The 21,678-nt window shown below is 45.7% G+C and overlaps 1 protein-coding gene across 1 annotated transcript; it reads left to right on the plus strand.

The window, feature by feature from the left end:
- Nucleotides 1-11,465: 11,465 nt before the first annotated feature.
- On the plus strand, nucleotides 11,466-21,428 carry IER3IP1 (immediate early response 3 interacting protein 1). The gene is made up of 3 exons (XM_038743685.1): nucleotides 11,466-11,586; nucleotides 19,328-19,429; nucleotides 20,253-21,428. Exons 1-3 carry the CDS (start codon nucleotides 11,496-11,498, stop codon nucleotides 20,306-20,308), a joined length of 249 nt encoding a protein of 82 aa, XP_038599613.1. The 5' UTR covers nucleotides 11,466-11,495; the 3' UTR covers nucleotides 20,309-21,428.
- The last annotated feature ends 250 nt before the right edge of the window (nucleotides 21,429-21,678 follow it).

Here is a 21,678-nt window from a genome sequence, read left to right on the forward strand (position 1 = left end):
GTATTAGTATTATATGACTTGAGAAAAACCGAAAGTAAGTTATTGCTTTCTGAGGACTTAAGGGCTTAGTGTCTTATCGATAGTCATTAAAAGAATAACCTGCAGTCAGTCAGCTAGGCATTTTCTCTTATTTCCGTTTTATTATTTCCAAGGGCATTGGTAGTTCTAAATACCCTCTGACCTGAGGCTAACACTGATATTTCAATTTGAAATACAAACTCTTCTATTTCCACCAAATCATCACAATGCACTGGCTTTCAGCTTTTATATTGTTCCATAGGAACTTCATACCAGGACTAGTCCCAGCTTGTGAGAGGTCACAAATATGTTTGAGATTCTTTCTGTGGAATTTTATCATTTTGGCCAGTTGCTTTTTTCAAATGCCCTCATGATGACTCATCTCTCCTAGACCCTTCAAAAAAAAAATTCATTGTGGTGGGTTTTTCTTCCCTAAATCCACTTTAACTAAAGGTTGTCATTGCAAAAGATAGAATTGAAAGTACAACATACAAAATACCTGGGGAATGGGCAGATGATTAACATATTTATTAAGTGCATAATGTAAGAATAAATAACTTGAGATGTCTTCGCTTATTCAGAGTCCAGTTTATGAGGAGTCAGGATAGTTATAAAAATGTCATACGGAAGCCAGTATATTCAGTAACCAAGGTAAACTGAATAGAGCACAAGGGATGATGAGATCAGAAGATAGAAAGGAAAGGACATCAAAAAATCACTGGATTTGATTTCAGAATAACTGTCAGTAGTCTCCACCTAGGACTTCATTGTTGGTATGCCTTGTCCTGCATTTATTTGGAAAAGCTCTGTTGAAAGTCTGTTGGAATTATAATGTTTGTTCACTAAGCTTTCAATAGCATTTGCTTGTTTTAATGTGATAACTGTGGCAACACCCTCCCCACCAAAAAAAACCCCCAAAACAACAAACATAAAGATGCATTCCTTGCCATAATATTTTCTCCTCTTGCTAAATTGGGTGCTCGATATGAAGCTGGTAAATGAATTATTTTTAGAAAAAACTTATGAAAGTTAAGCAACAGATGTGCTCTCAACCCTACTTATTGGTTGTCTAATGCCAAAGTGAGAATTCTGATTTCCTATTCTAACACTGCATTGATTCAGGTACTTTCCTAGGTTTGGTTTGACGACATATAGGTGCAACAAACAACAAAGAGCAGGTGTCTTGTCTATTAATCCTCCCGGTGGACTGGACCCAGCCCATCAGGAAATCTAATCCTCCTGTGGGCCAGATCAGAGCTGACTCTCAGCCAGCGGCTTCAGCCTGGGACACTTCCAACCTTGCTCCACTCCAACTGTCGTCGGAGGTAATAACTCCCAGAATGTCACAACCCTAAGACCTACAGCATTGTGTTGTGGGGGTGAGTTTCTGCACCACAGAGCCTCACAGTCAGGAATGAGCCCCTTTGAGCGAAAGTGGCCACTCCTGGAGTTTAAATGGTGCACGGAACATTCTCCATTCATTTTATCGGCCCGGAGAACTGGCTTTTCCCCTTGAGTGCTAAGGAGAGCCTGGGGAGTCAGGGGGAAATGTTTGTCAATGATTATCAGTACATATACTCTTGCCCAAGAGTCAAGGCTTCTTGACTGAAAGATAAATTGTGAAAATTAAGTGAACAAATAAATACCGAGGGAGTCTTTACAGTTCCCTCCCCCCAGGATGTACAAGATGATAGATGCTTTTTCTTAACATTTTAACTAGGGGGTTTTATGATGAGATATTGACCAGTTATTCTTCTCCACAAAGGACTGACCAGGAGCAAATATGCCTAAATTGCAGTGAGAGGGAATGTGGCTGGCTATTAGGAAGAAATTCATGACAAAGAATCTTGGAACTGAGGGAGACTGGACAACTGGGTGACTTTTGCTTGCCTTATGCACTACACAGACAAGTTAAGTGACTTGCCCAAGGTCACACAGCAGACATGTGGCGGATCCGGGATTGGAACCCAGGTCCTTCTGACTCCTAGGCCTATGTTCTAGCCACTAAGCCATGCTGCTCCACTAAGTATTCCAGCCTTCAAAATAATTTTTCAGCCCTATCTAGCAATTCTGGAAAGGGGCCTTGATGATGACAGACTCTGTAGTTCAAACACGACCACAGGAATATAATGAAATGTAACACCCTCAACAGGGCAGAAAGTATCCTCGCCTCTTTACCATCAACAACTCTATCCGAGTTGCTATTTTTTTTTTGACCACCATAATACAATGAATGACTTAAAGAAAAGACCTGTGTGGTTGTTAACATGCCAGTGCGGATTTTAAAGAGATGAAAGTCATGTCAACTTCATGTAAACTTTACTGCCTCCAGTCTCTTTTAGCAATATACATCTTCATTATGAGGTTGAAACCTGACGCCATTTCTTATCTGTTGTGTTTGAAACAATTAGGAAACTCCCCTCAACAATAACCTTTGTTTTAATGCAGTGTTTCTGGACATTAGTTTTTCCATAGAGGTTAGTAAAGTAGCTCTTCCTACTTGAGTCCAGTGGGGATACAGCACAGGAAATGGCTATGATTGATTGTGGCTACCTGACAATGCCTACCATTGACCTCAGAGCCCTTTGAAATATGGCTCACTGTTTAATTATAGCTCCTGATTCCAAGTGTCTTGTTGAAACGTTCACCCACATACCCTCAAAAGCAGAAAATGACTGAATTTCAGCCCAAACAAAAGAGATTTCGGGCTGCTTCACTGCCTGGGGGTTGGGGCACTGAGGTTGTTGAAAGCTTCACCCTTTTGTCCCTGTGATCCTAGGGATAGAATTGAGAAGGGTAAAGAAAGGATCACTGAACTTCATTAAAAAGTCCTGGAATTAAAGATTCATGATTGTGATTAGTGATGAGCATTTGATACAGTGGCTAAGTCTCTGGGCTTGCTCTTTAATGAGATCCCCGCCCCCACCCCTCTCCCTTCAAATTCAACATTCTGTACCTATACTTTTCTTCTTTGCATACGTGTCATTAGACAGGGTAAACATTCTGAAGTTGTTTGCATTTGCCAACTGGCAGCCTTGGGGAAGGGGATACCCTCAGCCATCTTGCAGATTTTGCAGTGGAACTCAGCTAAATGTGACTGAAGAATCCCAGCTGAGCTGTCAGATTCACTTGCCTGGAAGTCTAAAGGACCTGGCTTCTAACCGCAGGTCTATCACTTGTCTGCTGTGTGACCTTGGGCAAGTCACAACCTCTCTGTGCCTCAGTTACCTCATCTGTAGAACGGGGATTAAGACTGTGAGACCCACATGGGACAAGGACTGTGCCCAGCCTGGTTAGCTTGTGTCTAACCTGATTAGCTAGGCTGAAATGAACACGCTTTCACTTCTTGGAAAACAGGCATAATAGGAGGGGCTGAGATGAGTAACGGGCATCAAACCACACTTAACCCCTAAAAGAGGGTCCCTCCCTCCTGGAAACCCTCCACCTCACTGCCAGGATTAGGAGGGGGATCTGCAGGGCTTAGAACACATAGTAAGCATTTAACAAATACCAGTTATTATTATCATTATTATTATTAGGTGATGTGGTTTCTGGCCAAGGCCCATTTTACCCCACTTCTGAAGCAGAAAATATGGCAGATTTCATAAAATTTCCTTCACCCATGCCGTAGTCACTCGAAGTTTTTTCTCTGTTCATTTTAAGACAGCCAGCTCTTACCTAACCAATCAATCAAAAGTATTGAGTGTTGATTTGTGTGCAGAGAACTGTACTTAATTTAGGAAAGGAAAATAGAATCAGCTGACATATTCCCTGCCCTCAAGGAATTTACAATCTAGCAGGGCAGACAGATGCAAAAATAAATTACAGGTATGAGACTGTAAAGATATGTACAGAAGTGCTTGGGTGAGTGCCCAAAATGCTTAGATGGTGACAAAACTTGAAGAGGAAATGGAGTCACTGTGAGCGGGGAACGCGTTGGCTAATTCTGTTATATTGTGCTAGCACTTAGTACAGTGGTCTGCACATAGTAAGCACTGAGGAAATACCATTGATTGATTGACTGAGGGGTAAAAGGTGGAGAGAATGCAAACTAATCAAGGAAGGCTTCCCTGATTTCAGAAAGGTTTTGAAGTTGAGGAGATTGTGGTATGTCTGATGTGAAGAGGGAAGGAGCTTGAAGAAGACAGGGGGACTAAGCAACTGACAGACTAGGGAGTGGTGGTTGACTGGCAGAGTATCCTCGCCTAGTCAAGGCCAGCTCAACTCTCTGCAATACAGGGCTTCCATACGTACAGTTGGTACAACATCCATACGTGATCAGAAGAGCACAATACATGCTACATACTTTACAACAGGCAGGAATAATTCCCACAATTTCCCATCCAGTCCCAGCCCTGCATTGTTCTCTAAGTGATCACTGTTGGGTAGGGACTGTCTCTATATGTTCCCAACTTGTACTTCCCAAGCGCTTAGTACAATGCTCTGCACACAGTAAGCGCTCAATAAATACGATCGATTGATTGACTGATCAAATGCCACTGCTAAGAAAGGCCAGAGGTCCTTACCTTGCTAAGAGAGGAACAGCTTCATTCTATCTTGAGTTGATATTCTAATCCCCCTGATAGGGCTGGCAAAATGGACAAAGGGAAGAAGATATGGGGGCAGAGCAGTATTAGGTCTCCTTGTTATGAGGCAATCAAGCAGGCCTAGAAGTGAAACAGCCCATGGGGAAGGTCAGAGAGAGAAGTGGGCAAATGCAAGGCCCTGACCACTGTACTTTCACAGTGTCTCAGTTATCTCTCCTGGAAATGGGGATTCAATCCCTCTCTGAACACCATATGGTGTACATATCTATTCTTTTTATTTTATTCTGTTAATATGTTTGGTTTTGTTTTCTGTTTCCCCCTTCTAGACTGTGAGCCTACTGTTGGGTAGGGACTGTCTCTATATGTTGCCAACTTGTTCTTCCCAAGCGCTTAGTACAGTGCTCTGCACACAATAAGCGCTCAATAAATACGATTGATTGATTGATTGATATGGGACAGGGACTGTGTCTGACCTGATTATTTTCTATCTTTCCCAGAGCTTAATTCAGTACTTGGCACATAGTAAGCATTTAATAAATACCACAGTTATTATTATTACTACTGAGACATCTTTCTCGTACCAGGATTTTTTTTCCTCACCAACAGATGATTATAATATTCTTGGTTAATGTCCTAATATCCTTGGTGTTCTACTGATGATGGGCTAGTTTTTTATGGTATTTGTTGGGCACTTACTACGTGCCAGGCTCTGTACTAACTGCTGGGGGAGATACAAGCTAATCAGGTAGGGCCCCATGTGGGGCTCCCAGACTTAATCCCCATTTTATAGATGAGGTAACTGAGGCTCAGAGAAGTGAAGTGACTTGCCCAAGGTCATAGAGCGGCCAAGTGGCAGAGCCGGAATTAGAACCCAGCTCCTTCTGACGCCCATGCCTGTGTCCTATCCACTAGGCCATAAGGCTTCTCAATCAATCAATCGGTGGTTCTTACTAAGCAACTACTGTGTGCAGTGCACTATATTCATGCTTAGAGGAGTTCAGCTAGAGGAAAAGACTCAGCCCTCACCCTTATGAAGCTTGCAATCTAATTGGGAAATACTAAAGCAATAATAAATCATCATTATCTTTGCAACCCCTCCCTCCCTTAAAGGAACAGAGGAGACAAAGCTAGTCTTCACAAATTTTGCTACATGGGGGAATTCCACTAAAATGTAACTTCCTTGAAGGCAGAAACCATATCAACCAATTCTGAGGCACTCTCCCAAGGGGCTTAATACCGTGCTCTGTGAACGTGGTGGTTGGCCATGTTGGGAAATAGCGTGGCTTATGGATCAACCTCGGCCCTCAGAGCCAGAGGACCTGGGTTCTAGTCCTGGCTCTACCACTTGTCTGCTGTGTGACCTTGAGCAAGTCACTTAACTGCTCTGTGCCTCAGTTTCCTCAACTGCAAAATAGGGATTCATTACCCGTTCTCCCTACATAGGCTGTAAGCCCCATGTGGGTCAGAGACTATCGGATCTGATTAACTTGAATGCACCCCAGCGCTTAGAACAATGCTTGACACACAGTATGCGCTTAACAAATACCATTAAAAAATCCTGCCAGAGGATTTTGTATTTTGTACAAAAATACAAAATTTTGTATTTTGTAATCTGTTCCCCAAGATCGATCAATCGGTGGTATTGATTGAGTGCTCACTATGTGTACAGCACTGTACTAAGTGCTTGGGAGAGTACAATACAGCAGAATTAGCAGCCACGTTCCCTGCTATAAGGAGCTTACCCTCTCCTCCCATCCTCTCTTTTTACCCTCTCTTTTTTAACAACCCACCAAGCCCACCAAACCTCCCAACCCCTCAAAACAACATCTGACACCTTCCAGGAATCTCTTTTTGTACCCGCCGGATTTTCCTCCCCTCTCACAATCCCATTTCACTGTGGTCTGTGGAAACTTGGATCTGCGGTGTGTGAACTCCTTCAAGCTTGATCTCTTCTTAGCCTACTCCTTTCTTTGTCATCACTGAGACACCATTCCTACTCAATCTCAAGGGGGTCTTTTCCCCATCTTAAAGGGAAAGAGGGGAGAATTGGCCTTCTCCTTATCGCCCCAATGCCACTTTCACTTTATTTTACCCTCTCTTTCTCTCTCCTTTTCCTCTCCTCCTCCTTTGAATCTTAGAGTCTGCCTCTGCCACCCTCTGTTACTACTACCTGCTTTCTGCCTCCATGCTGGTTCTACTACATTTCAGTCTGACTTTGCCACTATTTCTATCTTCCAACTGTCACTTCTTTCTCTTATGCAACCTCCATGTAGATGAACCCTCTAACCACCCCCACAACCATCTGTTTCCTTTCTCTTTTTAAGTTAGCTGACCTCTGGCCACACAGCAGTGTGGACACACACTAGATTTAAACATCTCATAATAAAAATAATTAATAATAATTGTGGTATTTGTGCCACTATGTGCCAGGCACTGTTCTAAGCGCCGGGGTAGACACGAGATTTTCAGGTTGGACACGGTCACTGTCCTACATGGGGCTCAGAAGTCTTAATCACCATTTTACAGATGAAGGAACTGAGGCGCAGAGAAATTAAGTGACTTACCCAAGGTCTCACAACAGACAAGTGGCTGAGGCGAGTTTGGAACCCACATCCTTCTGACACCCAGGTCTGTGCTCTTTTAGGCCATGCTGTTCTGAGAACACCTCTTCACCTCTGGAGTTGAACGAAACGTCCAGCATTTGCAGCCTCTCCTCCCTGCGTGCTCTCGGCTTGCCTCACCATGCCAAAATCAGTCAATCAATCGATCGTATTTATTGAGCGCTTACTGTGTGCAGAGCACTGTACTAAGCGCTTGGGAAGTACAAGTTGGCAACGTATAGAGACGGTCCCTACCCAACAGTGGGCTCACAGTCTAGAAGCCAAAAGAACTGCCTTCCCTCCTCACCGGTGGGAATAAGAAAGCACCTGTAGCGTGAGGCCTCACAGAAGCCTGGGGAAAGTCGATGACCGCATAGCTATTGCTATGGACTCTGAGTCATGAGGAAAAATTCTGCTCCTCTAACCACAGCTCCCTACCGACTTTTGTTTGTATTTTGTGTATTACATATTTGCCCTGTTTGCTATTTGAATGTTTTAGTCTTTCATTATATTCACTGATGTGCTTATCCTCACCTTCTCACTTCTTCCCCCACCTTCATAGGGGCTCCACCAAGGACAGGATCCTTGTCCCATTCCCAACTGCATACTCTTTTCCAGAACTTAGTACGGTGCTCCAAACAAAAAAAAAGCAATTAAATATTATTATCGTTATTACTACTACTACTATCCTCACCAACTCCGACATCACTACCTGACAACAAACGTAACAATAATAATAGTAATAATAACAGTAATTGCGGTATTTGTTAAGTGCTTACTATGTGCCAGGCATTGTACTAAATGCTGGGGTGGACATAATGGCTGTCCAGCATGGGGCTCGCAGCGTTAATCCCCATTTTACAGATGAGGGAACTCAGGCATAGATAATAATAATAATAATAACAATAATAATAATAATAATAATAATGGCATTTGTTAAACGCTTACTATGTGCCAAGCACTGTTCTAAGCACTGGGGTGGATACAAGGTAATTAGGTGGTCCCACATGGGACTCACAGTCTTAATCCCCATTTTACAGATGAGGTAATTGAGGTACAGAGAAGTTAAGTGACTTAAGGACAGGGATCATGTCTACTAATTCATTTGAACTCTCCCAAATGCTTAGAGCATTGCTCTGCACATAGTAGGTGCTCAGTAGATGTGATTTATTGACTGAAGAATTGGAGCCTTCCTCCCCAGCCTCCTTCTCTTCATTTCCTTTTCCTCCCACCCTGGATTAGGGATACTGTACTCTCCTCACCCACAAGAGAAGTGACAGAATGAAAAGACACAGGGTAAATAATAATGGCATTTATTAAGCGCTTACTATGTGCAAAGCACTGTTCTAAGCGCTGGGGAGGTTACAAGGTGATCAGGTTGTCCCACGGGGGGCTCACAGTCTTAATCCCCATTTTACAGATGAGGTAACTGAGGCAAAGAGAAGTTCAGTGACCTGCCCAAAGTCACACAGCTGGCATTTGAACCCATGACCTCTGACTCCAAAGCCCATGCTCTTTCCACTGAGCCACGCTGCTTCCCAGACTGCAGTTGAACCTAGCTAGCCCCTTCATCTCAAGGCCCACATTGGGTTAATAATAACTATGGCGTTCGCTATTATTAATAATAATGAAAATAATAATAATGATGTTTGTTAAGCACTTACCATGTGCCAAACACTGTTCTAAGCATTGAAGCAGATATAAAATAGTCGGGTCCCACATAGGGCTCGTGGTCTAAGTAGAAGGGAGAACAGGTATTGAATCCCCATTTTGCAGTTGACGAAGCACAGAGAAATTAAGTGACTTGCCCCAAGGTCACCCAGCATCCAGGTCCCTCTTCATGTCCAACAATGACTCTTCCCACCTTCAAAGCCTTACTGAAGGCACAGCTCCTCCAAGAGGCCTTCCCTGATTAAGCCCTCATTTCCTCTTCTCCCACTCCCTTCAGTGTGGTCCTGATTTGTTCCCTTTGTTCACCTGTCCCTCAGCCCCACGGGGTGGGGGGAGACAGGGGGAGAGAGGGAGAGAGGGAGAAGGAGAGGGAGAGAGAGGGAGAAGGAGAGAGAGAGAGAGAGAAGGGAGAAAGGGAGGGAGAGGAGGAGAGGTACAGAGGGAAGGGGAGAGGGAGAGAGAGGGAGACAGGGAGAGGGAGGGAAAGGGAGAGAGAGAGAGGCTTCCCTTCAAAGCCCTACTGAGAGCTCGCCTCCTCCAGGAGGCCTTCCCAAACTGAGTCCCCACCTTCTCCTCCCCATCCCCCCCGGCCCTACCTCCTTCCCCTCCCCACAGCACCTGTATATGCTTGTACATATTTATTACTCTATTTTATTTGTACATATTTACTATTCTATTTGTTTTATTTTGTTAATATGTTTTGTTTTGTTTTGTTGTCTGTCTCCCCCGTTCCAGAATGCGAACCCGCTGTCGGGTAGGGACCGTCTCTAGATGTTGCCAACTCGGACTTCCGAAGAGCTTAGTCCAGTGCCCTGCACACAGTAAGCGCTCGATAAATACGATTGAAGGAATGAACGAATGAGGGAGGGGGAGAGGGAGAGAGGGAAGGGGGGGGGAGAGGGACAGAGGGAAGGGGAGAGGGAGAGAGGGAGGGAGAGGGAGAGACGGAGGGAGAGGAGGGGAGAGAGGGAGGGAGGGGGAGAGAGGGAGGGAGGGGGAGAGGAACAGAGGGAAGGGGAGAGGGAGGGGGAGAGGGACAGAGGGAAGGGGGAGAGGGGGAGGGAGGGGGAGAGGGACAGAGGGAAGGGGGAGAGGGAGAGAGGGAAGGGGAGAGAGGGAGGGGGAGAGGGAGAGAGGGAAGGGGAGAGAGGGAGGGGGAGAGGGACAGAGGGAAGGGGAGAGGGACGGAGAGAGGGACAGAGGGAAGGGGAGAGGGAGAGAGGGAGGGGGAGAGGGACAGAGGGAAGGGAAGAGGGAGGGAGAGGGACAGAGGGAAGGGGGAGAGGGACAGAGGGAAGGGGGAGAGGGACAGAGGGAAGGGGGAGAGGGACAGAGGGAAGGGGAGAGAGGGAGGGGGAGAGGGACAGAGGGAAGGGGAGAGGGAGAGAGGGAGGGGGGAGAGGGACAGAGGGAAGGGGAGAGGGAGGGAGAGGGACAGAGGGAAGGGGGAGAGGGACAGAGGGAAGGGGAGAGAGGGAGGGGGAGAGGGAAGGGGAGAGGGAGGGAGAGAGGGACAGAGGGAAGGGGGGAGGGAGAGAGGGAGGGAGAGAGGGACAGAGGGAAGGGGAGAGGGACAGAGGGAAGGGGAGAGGGAGAGAGGGAGGGGGAGAGGGACAGAGGGAAGGGGAGAGGGAGAGGGAGAGGGAGAGGGACAGAGGGAAGGGGAGAGGGAGAGGGAGAGGGAGAGGGACAGAGGGAAGGGGAGAGGGAGAGAGGGAGGGGGAGAGGGACAGAGGGAAGGGGAGAGGGAGAGAGGGAAGGGGAGGGGGAGAGGGAGAGAGGGAGGGGGGAGAGGGACAGAGGGAAGGGGAGAGGGACAGAGGGAAGGGAGAGAGGGAGGGAGAGGGAGGGAGAGGGAGGGGGAGAGAGAGGGACAGGGGGAGGGACAGAGGGAAGGGGAGAGGGACAGAGGGAAGGGAGAGAGGGAGGGAGAGGGAGGGAGAGGGAGGGGGAGAGAGAGGGACAGGGGGAGGGACAGAGGGAAGGGGAGAAGGAGAGAGGGGGGACAGAGGGAAGGGGAGAAGGAGAGAGGGGGGGACAGAGGGAAGGGGAGAGGGACAGGGGAGAGGGAAGGGGAGAGGGACAGAGGGAGGGGGAGAGGGACAGAGGGAAGGGGAGAGGGACAGAGGGAGGGGGAGAGGGACAGAGGGAGGGGGAGAGGGACAGAGGGAAGGGGAGAGGGAAAAGGGGAGAGGGAGAAGGAGAGAGGGAGAAGGAGAGAGAAGGAGAGAGAGGGAGGGGGGGAGGGAGGGAGAGGGACAGAGGGAAGGGGAGAGGGAGGGAGAGGGAGGGGGAGAGGGACAGAGGGAAGGGGAGGAAGAGGAGGAGAGAGGGAAGGGGAGGGGAAAGGAGAGAGGGAGAGCGCACTCTCAGGCCTAAGCCCGGGGAGGCAGGGCAGAGAGGTGCTTCGCGGAGCATAATTTTTGGACTATTCGGGCTCCCGTCGCCGCTGTCCGGGTAGGGGCCGTAGCCCGCTTCGCGGAGCGCCGGGTTTGAACCGTCGGCGCTTCCGTCGCCGGCGACCGCGGGTGTCCGGAGGAGCGCTTCGCGTCCCGCTGGGTTTGGGCCGTCGGGGCTCCCGTCGGGGGCGGGGCGGAGGGGGGCCGGGGGGCCGGGGCCGGGGAGCCGGCGCCACGTCTGTGCGCCCGGCGGGGCGGCCATGGCCTTCACCCTGTACTCGCTGCTGCAGGCCGCTCTGCTCTGCGTCAACGCCATCGCCGTGCTGCACGAGGAACGCTTTCTCAAGAACAGTGAGTGCCGACAGGATCTTCTCCGCCCCGCAGGAGTGTTTCATTCGTTCATCCATCCATCCATTCATTCATTCAGTCGTATTTATTGAGCGCCTACTCCTCTCCCCGCCCCGCCGGAGTGTTTCATTCATTCATTCATTCATTCATTGTCGTATTTATTCCCCTACCCTCCCCGCAGGAGTGTTTCATTCATTCATTCAGTAGTATTTATTGAGCGCCTCCTCCCCTCCCCGCCGGAGTGTTTCATTCATTCATTCATTCATTCGGTCGTATTTATTGAGCGCCTACTCCTCTCCCCGCCCCGCCGGAGTGTTTCATTCATTCATTCATTCATTCATTGTCGTATTTATTCCCCTACCCTCCCCGCAGGAGTGTTTCATTCATTCATTCATTCAGCCGTATTTATTGAGCGCCTACTCCCCTCCCCGCCGGAGTGTTTCATTCATCCATCCATCCATTCATTCATTCAGTCGTATTTATTGAACGCCTACTCCTCTCCCCGCCTCGCCGGAGTGTTTCATTCATTCATTCATTCATTCATTGTCGTATTTATTCCCCTACCCTCCCCGCAGGAGTGTTTCATTCATTCATTCAGTAGTATTTATTGAGCGCCTCCTCCCCTCCCCGCCGGAGTGTTTCATTCATTCATTCATTCATTCAGTCGCATTTATTGAGCGCCTACTCCCCTCCCCTCCCCGCCGGAGTGCTTCATTCATTCATTCAGTCAGTCAGTCGTATTTATTCCCCTCCCCGCCCCGCAGGAGTGTTTCATTCATTCATTCAGTCGTATTTATTGAGCGCCTACTCCCCTCCCCGCCGGAGTGTTTCATTCATTCATCCATCCATTCATTCATTCAGTCGTATTTATTGAGCGCCTACTCCTCTCCCCGCCCCGCCGGAGTGTTTCATTCATTCATTCATTGTCGTATTTATTCCCCTACCCTCCCCGCAGGAGTGTTTCATTCATTCATTCATTCAGTAGTATTTATTGAGCGCCTCCTCCCCTCCCCGCCGGAGTGTTTCCTTCATTCATTCATTCATTCAGTCAGTCGTATTTATTGAGCGCCTACTCCCCTCCCCGCCCCGCCGGAGTGTTTCATTCATTCATTGTCGTATTTATTCCCCTACCCTCCCCGCAGGAGTGTTTCATTCATTCATTCATTCAGTCGTATTTATTGAGCGCCTACTCCCCTCCCCGCCGGAGTGTTTCATTCATTCATCCATCCATTCATTCATTCAGTCGTATTTATTGAGCGCCTACTCCTCTCCCCGCCCCGCAGGAGTGTTTCATTCATTCATCCATCCATCCATTCATTCATTCAGTCGTATTTATTGAGCGCCTACTCCTCTCCCCGCCCTGCCGGAGTGTTTCATTCATTCATTCATTCATTCATTGTCGTATTTATTCCCCTACCCTCCCCGCAGGAGTGTTTCATTCATTCATTCATTCAGTCGTATTTATTGAGCGCCTACTCCCCTCCCCGCCGGAGTGTTTCATTCATTCATTCATTCATCATTCATTCAGTCGTATTTATTCCCCTACCCTCCCCGCAGGAGTGTTTCATTCATTCATTCGTATTTATTCCCCCACCCTCTGCGCCCCGCCGGAGTGTTTCATTCATTCATTCAGTCAGTCGTATTTATTGAGCGCCTACTCCCCTCCCCGCAGGAGTGTTTCATTCATTCATTCATTCAGTCGTATTTATTGAATGCCTACTCCCCTCCCCGCCGGAGTGTTTCATTCATTCAGTCAGTCAGTCGTATTTATTCCCCTACCCGCCCCGCAGGAGTGTTTCATTCATTCATTCGTATTTATTCCCCCATCCTCCGCGCCCCGCCGGAGTGTTTCATTCATTCATTCAGTCGTATTTATTGAGCGCCTACTCCCCTCCCCGCCGGAGTGTTTCATTCATTCATTCATTCATTCATTCATTCAGTCGTATTTATTGAGCGCCTCCTCCCCTCCCCGCCGGAGTGCTTCATTCATTCATTCAGTCAGTCGTATTTATTGAGCGCCTACTGCGTGCAGAGCGCTGTACTAAGCGCTTGGGAAGTCCAAGTTGGCAACATCTAGAGACGGTCCCCACCCGACAGCGGGCTCACAGTCTGGAAGGGGGAGACAGACAACAAAGTAAAACATATTAACAAAATGAAATAAATAGAATATTAAATATTAAATACAAATAGAGTATTTGCAAATATGTACAAATAAACTAGAGTAACAAATATGTACAAACGTATATACAGGTGCTGTGGGGAGGGGGAGGTGGTAAGGCTGGGGGGATTCATTCCTTCATTGTCGTATTCAGCGCTTACTGTGTGCAGAGCATTTGTACATACTTATTCTATTTATTTTGTTTTGCTAGTATGTTTTGTTGTCTGTCTCCCCCTTCTAGACTGGGAGCCCACTGTTGGGTAGGGACTGTCTCTAGATGTTGCCAACTTGTACTTCCCAAGCGCTTAATACAATGCTCTGCACACAGTAAACGCTCAATAAATACGATTGAATGAATGAATGAATAGCGGGCTCAGAGTGTAGAAGGGGGAGACAGACAACAAAACATATTAACTAAATGAAATAAATAGAATGGTAAATATGTACAAATAAAATAGAGTAATAAACATGTGCAAACATATACAGGTACAGTGGGGAGGGGAAGGAGGTAAGGCGGGGGGATTCATTCATTCAGTCATATTTATTGAGCGCCTACTGTGTGCAGAGCATTTGTACATTTTTTTCTATTTATTTTATTTTGTTAATATGTTTTGTTTTGTTGTCTGTCTCCCCCTCCTAGACTGTGAGCCCACTGTTGGGTGGGGACCATCTCTATATGTTGCCAATTTGTACTTCCCAAGCGCTTAGTCCAGTGCTCTGCACACGGTAAGCGCTCAATAAATACGATTGAATGAATGAATGAATAGCGGGCTCACAGTGTAGAAGGGGGAGACAGACAACAAAACATGTTAACAAAATGAAATAGAATGGTAAATATGTACAAATAGAGTAATAAACATGTACAAACACATATACAGGTGCTGTGGGGAGGGGAAGGAGGTAAGGCAGGGGGGATTCATTCAGTCGTATTTATTGAGCACCTGCTGTGTGCAGAACACTGTACTAAGTGCTTGGGAAGTACAGGTTGGCAACATCTAGAGACGGTCCTTACCCAACAGCAGGCTCACAGTCTGGAAGGGGGAGACAAACAACAAAACACATTAACAAAATGAAATGAATAGAATGGTAAATATGTACAAATAAACTAGAGTAATAAACATGTACAAACATATATACAGCTGCTGTGGGGAGGGGAAGGAGGTAAGGCGGGGGGATTCATTCATTCAGTCATTCAATCGTATTTATTGAGCACCTACTGTGTGCAGAGCACTGTACTAAGCGCTTGGGAAGTACAAGTTGGTAACATCTAGAGACGGTTCCTACCCAGCAGTGGGCTCACAGTCTGGAAGGGGGAGACAGACAACAAAACAAAACACATTAACAAAATGAAATAAATAGAATGGTAAATATGTACAAATAAACTAGAGAAATAAATATGTACAAACATATACAGCCGCTGTCGGGAGGGGAAGGAGGTAAGGCGGGGTGGATTCATTCATTCAGTCATTCAGTCATATTTATTGAGCACCTGCTGTGTGCAGAGCATTTGTACATATTTATTTTATTTTGTTAATATGTTTTGTTTTGTTGTCTGTCGCCCCCTTCTAGACTGTGAGCCCACTGTTGGGTAGGGACCATCTCTATATGTTGCCAACTTGTACTTCCCAAGCGCTTAGTACAGTGCTCTGCACACAGTAAGCGCTCAAGAAATACGATTGAATGAATGAATGAATGAATAGCGGGCTCAGAGTGTAGAAGGGGGAGACAGACAACAAAACATATTAACTAAATGAAATAAATAGAATGGTAAATATGTACAAATAAAATAGAGTAATAAACATGTACAAACATATATGCAGGTGCAGTGGGGAAGGGAAGGAGGTAAGGCGGGGGGATTCATTCATTCAATCGTATTTATTGAGCGCCTACTGTGTGCAGAGCATTTGTACATTTTTTTACTATTTATTTTATTTTGTTAATATGTTTTGTTTTGTTGTCTCTCTCCCCCTTCTAGACTGTGAGCTCACTGTTGGGTAGGGACCGTCTCTATATGTTGCCAACGTGTACTTCCCAAGCGCTTAGTACAGTGCTCTGCACACAGTAAGCGCTCAATAAATATGATTGAATGAATGAAAAGTAGACACATTCCCTGCCCACATCGGTCTAGAGGGGGAGAAAGACATTAATATAAATAAATTATGGATATGTATAGAAATGCTGGGGTGGGTGGGGAAGCAGCGTGGCTTAATGGAAAGAGCACGGGCTTGGGAGTCAGAGGTTGTGGGTTCTAATGCCGGGTCTGCCAGTCATCAGTTGTGTGACTTTGGGCAAGTCACTTAACTTCTCTATGCCTCAGTTACTTCATCTGTAAAATGGGGCTTGACTGAGCCCCACGTGGGACTATCTGATTACCTTGTATCTACCCCAGTGCTTGGCACACAGTAAGTGCTTAACCCATACCGTAATTATTATTATTAATAAATAAAGGGAGCAAGTCAGGGTGATGCCGAAGGGAGTGGGAAAAGAGGGAATTAGGGCTTGAGTGGGGAAGGCCTCTTGGAGAAGCTGTGCTTTCAATAAGACTTTGAAGGTGGGGTGGGTAAGTGTCGGATATGAAGGGGGTGGGCATTCCAGGCCAGAGAGAGGATGTGGGCAAGAGGCTGGTGGCAAGGTAGACAAGATCAAGGTAAGTGAGTAGGCTGGCATTAGAGGAGCAAAGTGTATGGGCTGGCTTGTATTGTAGTAGCAGAGTAGCGACGTGAGATAGGCCGGGGCAAGGTGATTGAGTGCTTTAAAGTCTATAGTAAGGAGTTTCTGTTGGATGTGGAGGTGGCTGGGCAACCACTGGAAGTTCCTGAGGAGTGGGAGAATGTGAACTGAACATTTTTGTAGAAAAATGATCCGGGCCGCTGAGTGAAGTATGGACTGGAGTGGAGAGAGGCAGGAGGCAGGGAGGTCAGCAAGGAGGCTGATACAGTAATCGAGCTGTGGTACGATAAATGCTTGGATTAATGTGGTAGCAGTTTGGACAGAGAGGAAAGGATGGATTTTAGCGATATTGTGAAGGTTGAACTGACAGGATTTAGTGATAAATTGAACATGAATGAGAGAGAGGAGTCAAGGGTAATGCCAAAGTTATGGGCTTGTGAGACAGTTAGGATGGCGGTGCTGCCTACAATGGTGGGAAAGCCAGGGGGAGGAAAAGGTTTGGGTGGGAAGATAAGGAGTTCGGTTTTGGACATGTTAAGTTTGAGATGACGGGAGGACATCCAAGTAGAGATGTTTTAAAGGCAGGAGGAAACGTGAGACTTCAGAGAGGGAGAGAGATCAGGGCTGGAGGTGTAGATTTGGGAATCATCCACATAGAGGCGGTATTCATTCGTTCAGTTGTATTTCTTGAGCGCTTAGTGTGTGCAGAGCACTGTACTAAGAGCTTGGGAAGTACAATTCAGCAACAGAGACAATCCCTGCCCACAAGGGGCTCACAGTCTAGAAGAGGGGAGATAGACTTCAAAGCAAGTAAACAAGCATCGGTAGCATCATTATAAATAAATAGAATTATAGATATGGATGCATCATGGATAAAAAATAAATAGAATTATAATTATAAATATGTATATATATACACAAGTGCTGTGGGGTGGGGCGGGGGGTAGAGCAAAGGGAGCAAGTTGGGGTGATGGGGAGGGGAGGGGGAGCAGAGGAAAAGTGGGGCTTAGTCTGGGAAAAGGGGTAGTTGAAGCTATGGGAGCGAATGAGTTTTCCAAGTGAGTGGGTGTAGATGGAGAATAGGAGACCCAGAACTAACCTTGAGGGACCCCCACAGTTAGGGGGTGGGAAACAGAGGAGGAGCTTGCGAAAAAGACTGAGAATGAGCTGCCAGAGAGATGGGAGAACCATGAGAGGAGAGTGTTCAGTGAAGCCAAGGTTGGATAATGTTTCCAGGAGAAGGGGATGGTCAGCAGTGTCAAAGGCAGTTGAGAGGCCAAACTTTTTGAGCGATTTCTACCCTGGATAGATGACAGCAAGGCCTCTACTACGGCCTCTCTTTATCCTCCCTTTTTCTGATATAGCTTCTACCTGCAAAATTAGAGTGATGCATCCAATGGCTTCACTCTGTTGCCCAGATCAGTTTTCTAAAAAAAAAAGTAAAAAGTTCAGTCCACATTTCCTCATTCCTCAGGAACCTCCAGCGGTTGCCTGTTCATCTCCGCAATAAACAGGAACTTCTCACCATCAACTTTAAAGCACTCCGTAAGCTGGCCCCCTCCTATCTAAACTGGTTGATGTCATATTACAACCCAGCCCGTGTGCTTCACTCCTCCAGGGCCAATTTACCTCAAGGTCATCTGTCTCCCCACTGACACATGGGTAGGGCTCTTGTCTGTCAACTCTGTTATATTATATTAAGCGCTTAGTACAGTGCTCTGCACATAGTAAGCGCTCAATAAATACGATTGATTGATTATATTGTTCTCTCCCAAGTGATGATGATGACGATGGCATTTGTTAAGCGCTTACTATGTGCTAAGCACTGTTTAGGGCTAAGTACAATGCTCTGCACACAGTAAATGTTCAGTAAATGTGATCATTTGACTGGCCCATTGCTCATATCCTCCTTCTGACCAGGAACAGTCCCTCCTCCTCCATATAAGACAGACCACCACTCTCCCCACCTTCAAAGGTGTATTAAGATCCCGTGTCTTTCAAGAGGCTTTCCCGGACTCAGCCCTCATTTCCTCTTCTCCTGTGTCGCCCTGACACGCTCCCTCTGCTCTCCCTCCACCTCAGCACTTATGTAAATATCTGTAATTTTATTTATTTATATTGATGTATTTTTCCTTATGTTGATGTCTGTTTCCCCTCTCTACTTCGTGAGCTAACTGTGGTCAGCGCTTGTCTCTCTCTATTGCTGTATTGTACTTTCCCAAGCACTTAGCACAGTGCTCTACACACAGTAAACTCTCAATAAATACGATTGATTGATTGAGGTGGGTTTGTCTGTCCCCAGCTCTTGCCCCTCCTTGGGATTAACCACAGGGCAAAATGTTGATCAGTCAGACTTTCTAACAGAAACTTGAATGTTCCTGCTAAAACATCCAACATCCTTGCTGTGTTGATGCAGTAAATTATACTTGGCTTTGATTAGTCAAAATTAAATCCATGTTTCTGACCCAGTGTCTTCCCCAGATTTACGGGCTATTATCAAAAGCCAAAACTGAGGTTGTTTGCACAGCTGTCGTTAAAAGTTTGACCCAGAGTTTCATAACTTGACATTAGCTGGGTAGATCCTAGCCTTAGAAACAGGATGAGCCGGGAGGGATAAACCGTAAAATATCATTCTAGCCGAAGTAATTTTGTGCCTTTGGTTTTTGTGATCCGATTTAAATTTTGTGTAATTGGAATGTTCTTACTGGAACTGTTAATTTAAATAAAGAGTAATACATTTAACTTAATATTGCTTTTTCTTTTCTGAAACAGTATGATTTCCAGATAGTTTGAAGCTAGCCTTTAACGGTGACGAGAATTAATCATTTTCAAGATGGACGGGTAAATGGCTAATGTAGTATTGAGTTGAATGCATAATAAAATTTTATTATAGCAAATCATTTTTGTATTATGCAGTTGGCTGGGGAACAGACCAGGGGATTGGAGGGTTTGGAGAGGAGCCAGGAATTAAGTCGCAGTTAATGAACCTCATTCGATCTGTCCGAACAGTTATGAGAGGTAAGGAAAAGAATCTGATTAGTCACTCTGTTGAGTCCCTGGTCTGTAAAGATTTACTTCTGTATTGCGATTCAAAAGGCATATATGTTTCAGCCCCCGAAATCATTTTGGGCTTTTATTATCCCATTTTATTTCCCCCATCTTTGGCCATCAGGCCGTTATAGGTGAAGTTTCTTTCCTGAGTCTCTTGGGAGACTGGGTGGTAATTGGTGAAGTTTGTAAAGAATGGCTGCGTGACCGAAGTACATGTCAGCTGGAACTGCAGCACTCTCCAGAAAAGAATTCTGGAGCTCTGAACTCTGAAATTCCTTTGTCCGGGGCTACTTACCGACATTCCGTATCAGACGTTAGCTTGCGAACGTGTTTTTTAGTGGCGGGGTCCATCAGTCCTGAACCTCTCCTTGATCCAGCTCCTCATTCAAACTGATGAGAAGCAGTGTGGCCTGATGGATGGAGCAAGGGCCTGGGAGACAGAAGGACCTGGGCTCTAATCCCAGCTCTGCCAGTTCACTTCTCTGGGCCTCAGTTTCCTCATCTGGAAAATGGAGGTTGTCTGTGAGCCTTGTGTGGGACATGGACTGCATCCATCCTGATTAGCTTGCATTTACCCCAGTGCTTAGTACAGTTCCTGACACATAGGAAGCACTTAAATACCATAATTTTAAAAAAAAAGTTTGGGGAGTATGAGCTCATACTTTCTTTTATAGATTTAATGTCTACCCATGTTGTCCAAGATTTCCAGATATTTATTGCTATGTACTGATGAGTATTCGTAAGTGATTTGCATGAAATTACATTTTTCCTTTTTTTTCCCCCCCCACAGTACCACTGATAATAGTAAACTCAATAGTAATTGTGTTGCTTTTACTATTCGGGTGAAGATCAATGGAAAAAGCTCATGGAATCCGAAGTAGAGAAGACAGCAAGGAGCCATTCCTCTAAGTTACTGGGCTACCTGGCTTAGCTGGCATATTTTGCACTTGACCTAAAACATAAAGCTGACAATAAAAGTCTTTTCTAGTTATCTGATTTCTTAATGTTCACTATTAAGTTTGGTTAGAGAAGAGAAGATCAATGCAGTAGTGCTGGGCATATTCAGTACTGGAACAAGTTTGTTTACTAATTGTTATAACTCATTCAATTGTAATGATTGTTCAGCAGGCACAATATGCATGTTCAATTTTTTAATTTGTTTTCCTTCTTAGGGATACATTACCTTTAGACCTCAGCCAGGTTTCTGCTGATGTGTGTGAAAGAGGATTTTTTTTCATATTATGATAAGACTTAGAAAATTTAAACATTCTGCCTACTGAGTGATGTCACCTAAATTTTGATTTTTCCTGTTAATAAAATTTGAAGTTAGGCGGTTAGGGGTTAATTAATTTTCTGACCCTTTGAAGATAACTAGAGATTTTGAAAATGTTGACGAAACAATGTAAAATCCAAGTGAATAGGCATGTGTTATGAGTGAGAGTTATAATTAGGCAAATTATATGATAGCTAAAATTGTTTGTCTCATTTTTCTTAAAATATTTACTACTTTTTGGGGTTATAGTTTACCTATATGGTGAAACCCGACCTTTGCATGTGTGTTCACACACCAGTAGAGATTCTGCACCCTTTTTACAACCATGACTCATTCAGCAAATCAAAATGAACTTTCTGTTCGGGAGCTTATCATAGAGCTTGGAATTGATACAATCATCAGTTCAACAGTTGAAATCCCTGCACGCAAAGGTTGCATTTTCTGTGAATCAAGTTCTCTTGAAAATCCAACTAATGCTACCTCTCCATTTTTCATGGAAAAAGAGAGTGTGAATGAGGAAATTGCTGTTGGATAAACTTTTAAAAAAAATCTGTAGCATCATCATGTACCATTCTGTGAGGTCGCTGAATCCATACGTGGGGGGTTTCCCAGGAGATTGTCAGTATTTTAAAGAAGTGTAATTTCTTCATTTTTAGAAAGCATTTGTAAATAAAATTGAATTTCTAAAGTTAACTGCTCGTTTGCCCTAACAAAATGGTATTTATAATCGTCTCCTGTTCAAATATGATTGTACTGATGGTGAACTTGTATTCGTGACTGTGAGCTGGGATCGAGTCTCCCGTCAGGAATGATGGGTGAAGCCTCTCAGTCCTGAAACCTCAGGGTGGAGAACCCGCTCGGAGGATTTGTCGCACTGTCTTGTCCCTGGCAGTGAGGCCCTTGCCAGGGCCCACAGGGCATTGGGCGAGTCGGCGGATGTAGC

The sequence above is a fragment of the Tachyglossus aculeatus genome, chromosome 3 (assembly GCF_015852505.1).
Source record: "Tachyglossus aculeatus isolate mTacAcu1 chromosome 3, mTacAcu1.pri, whole genome shotgun sequence".
NCBI lineage: Eukaryota > Metazoa > Chordata > Mammalia > Monotremata > Tachyglossidae > Tachyglossus > Tachyglossus aculeatus.

Coding starts and splice junctions, on each gene's coding strand:
- IER3IP1 (XM_038743685.1), top strand. CDS start 11,496: ATGGCCTTCACCCTGTACTCGCTGCTGCAGGCCGCTCTGCTCTGCGTC. Junction 11,587..19,327: donor GGAACGCTTTCTCAAGAACA/GTGAGTGCCGAC, acceptor TGTATTATGCAG/TTGGCTGGGGAACAGACCAG. Junction 19,430..20,252: donor TGTCCGAACAGTTATGAGAG/GTAAGGAAAAGA, acceptor CCCCCCCCACAG/TACCACTGATAATAGTAAAC.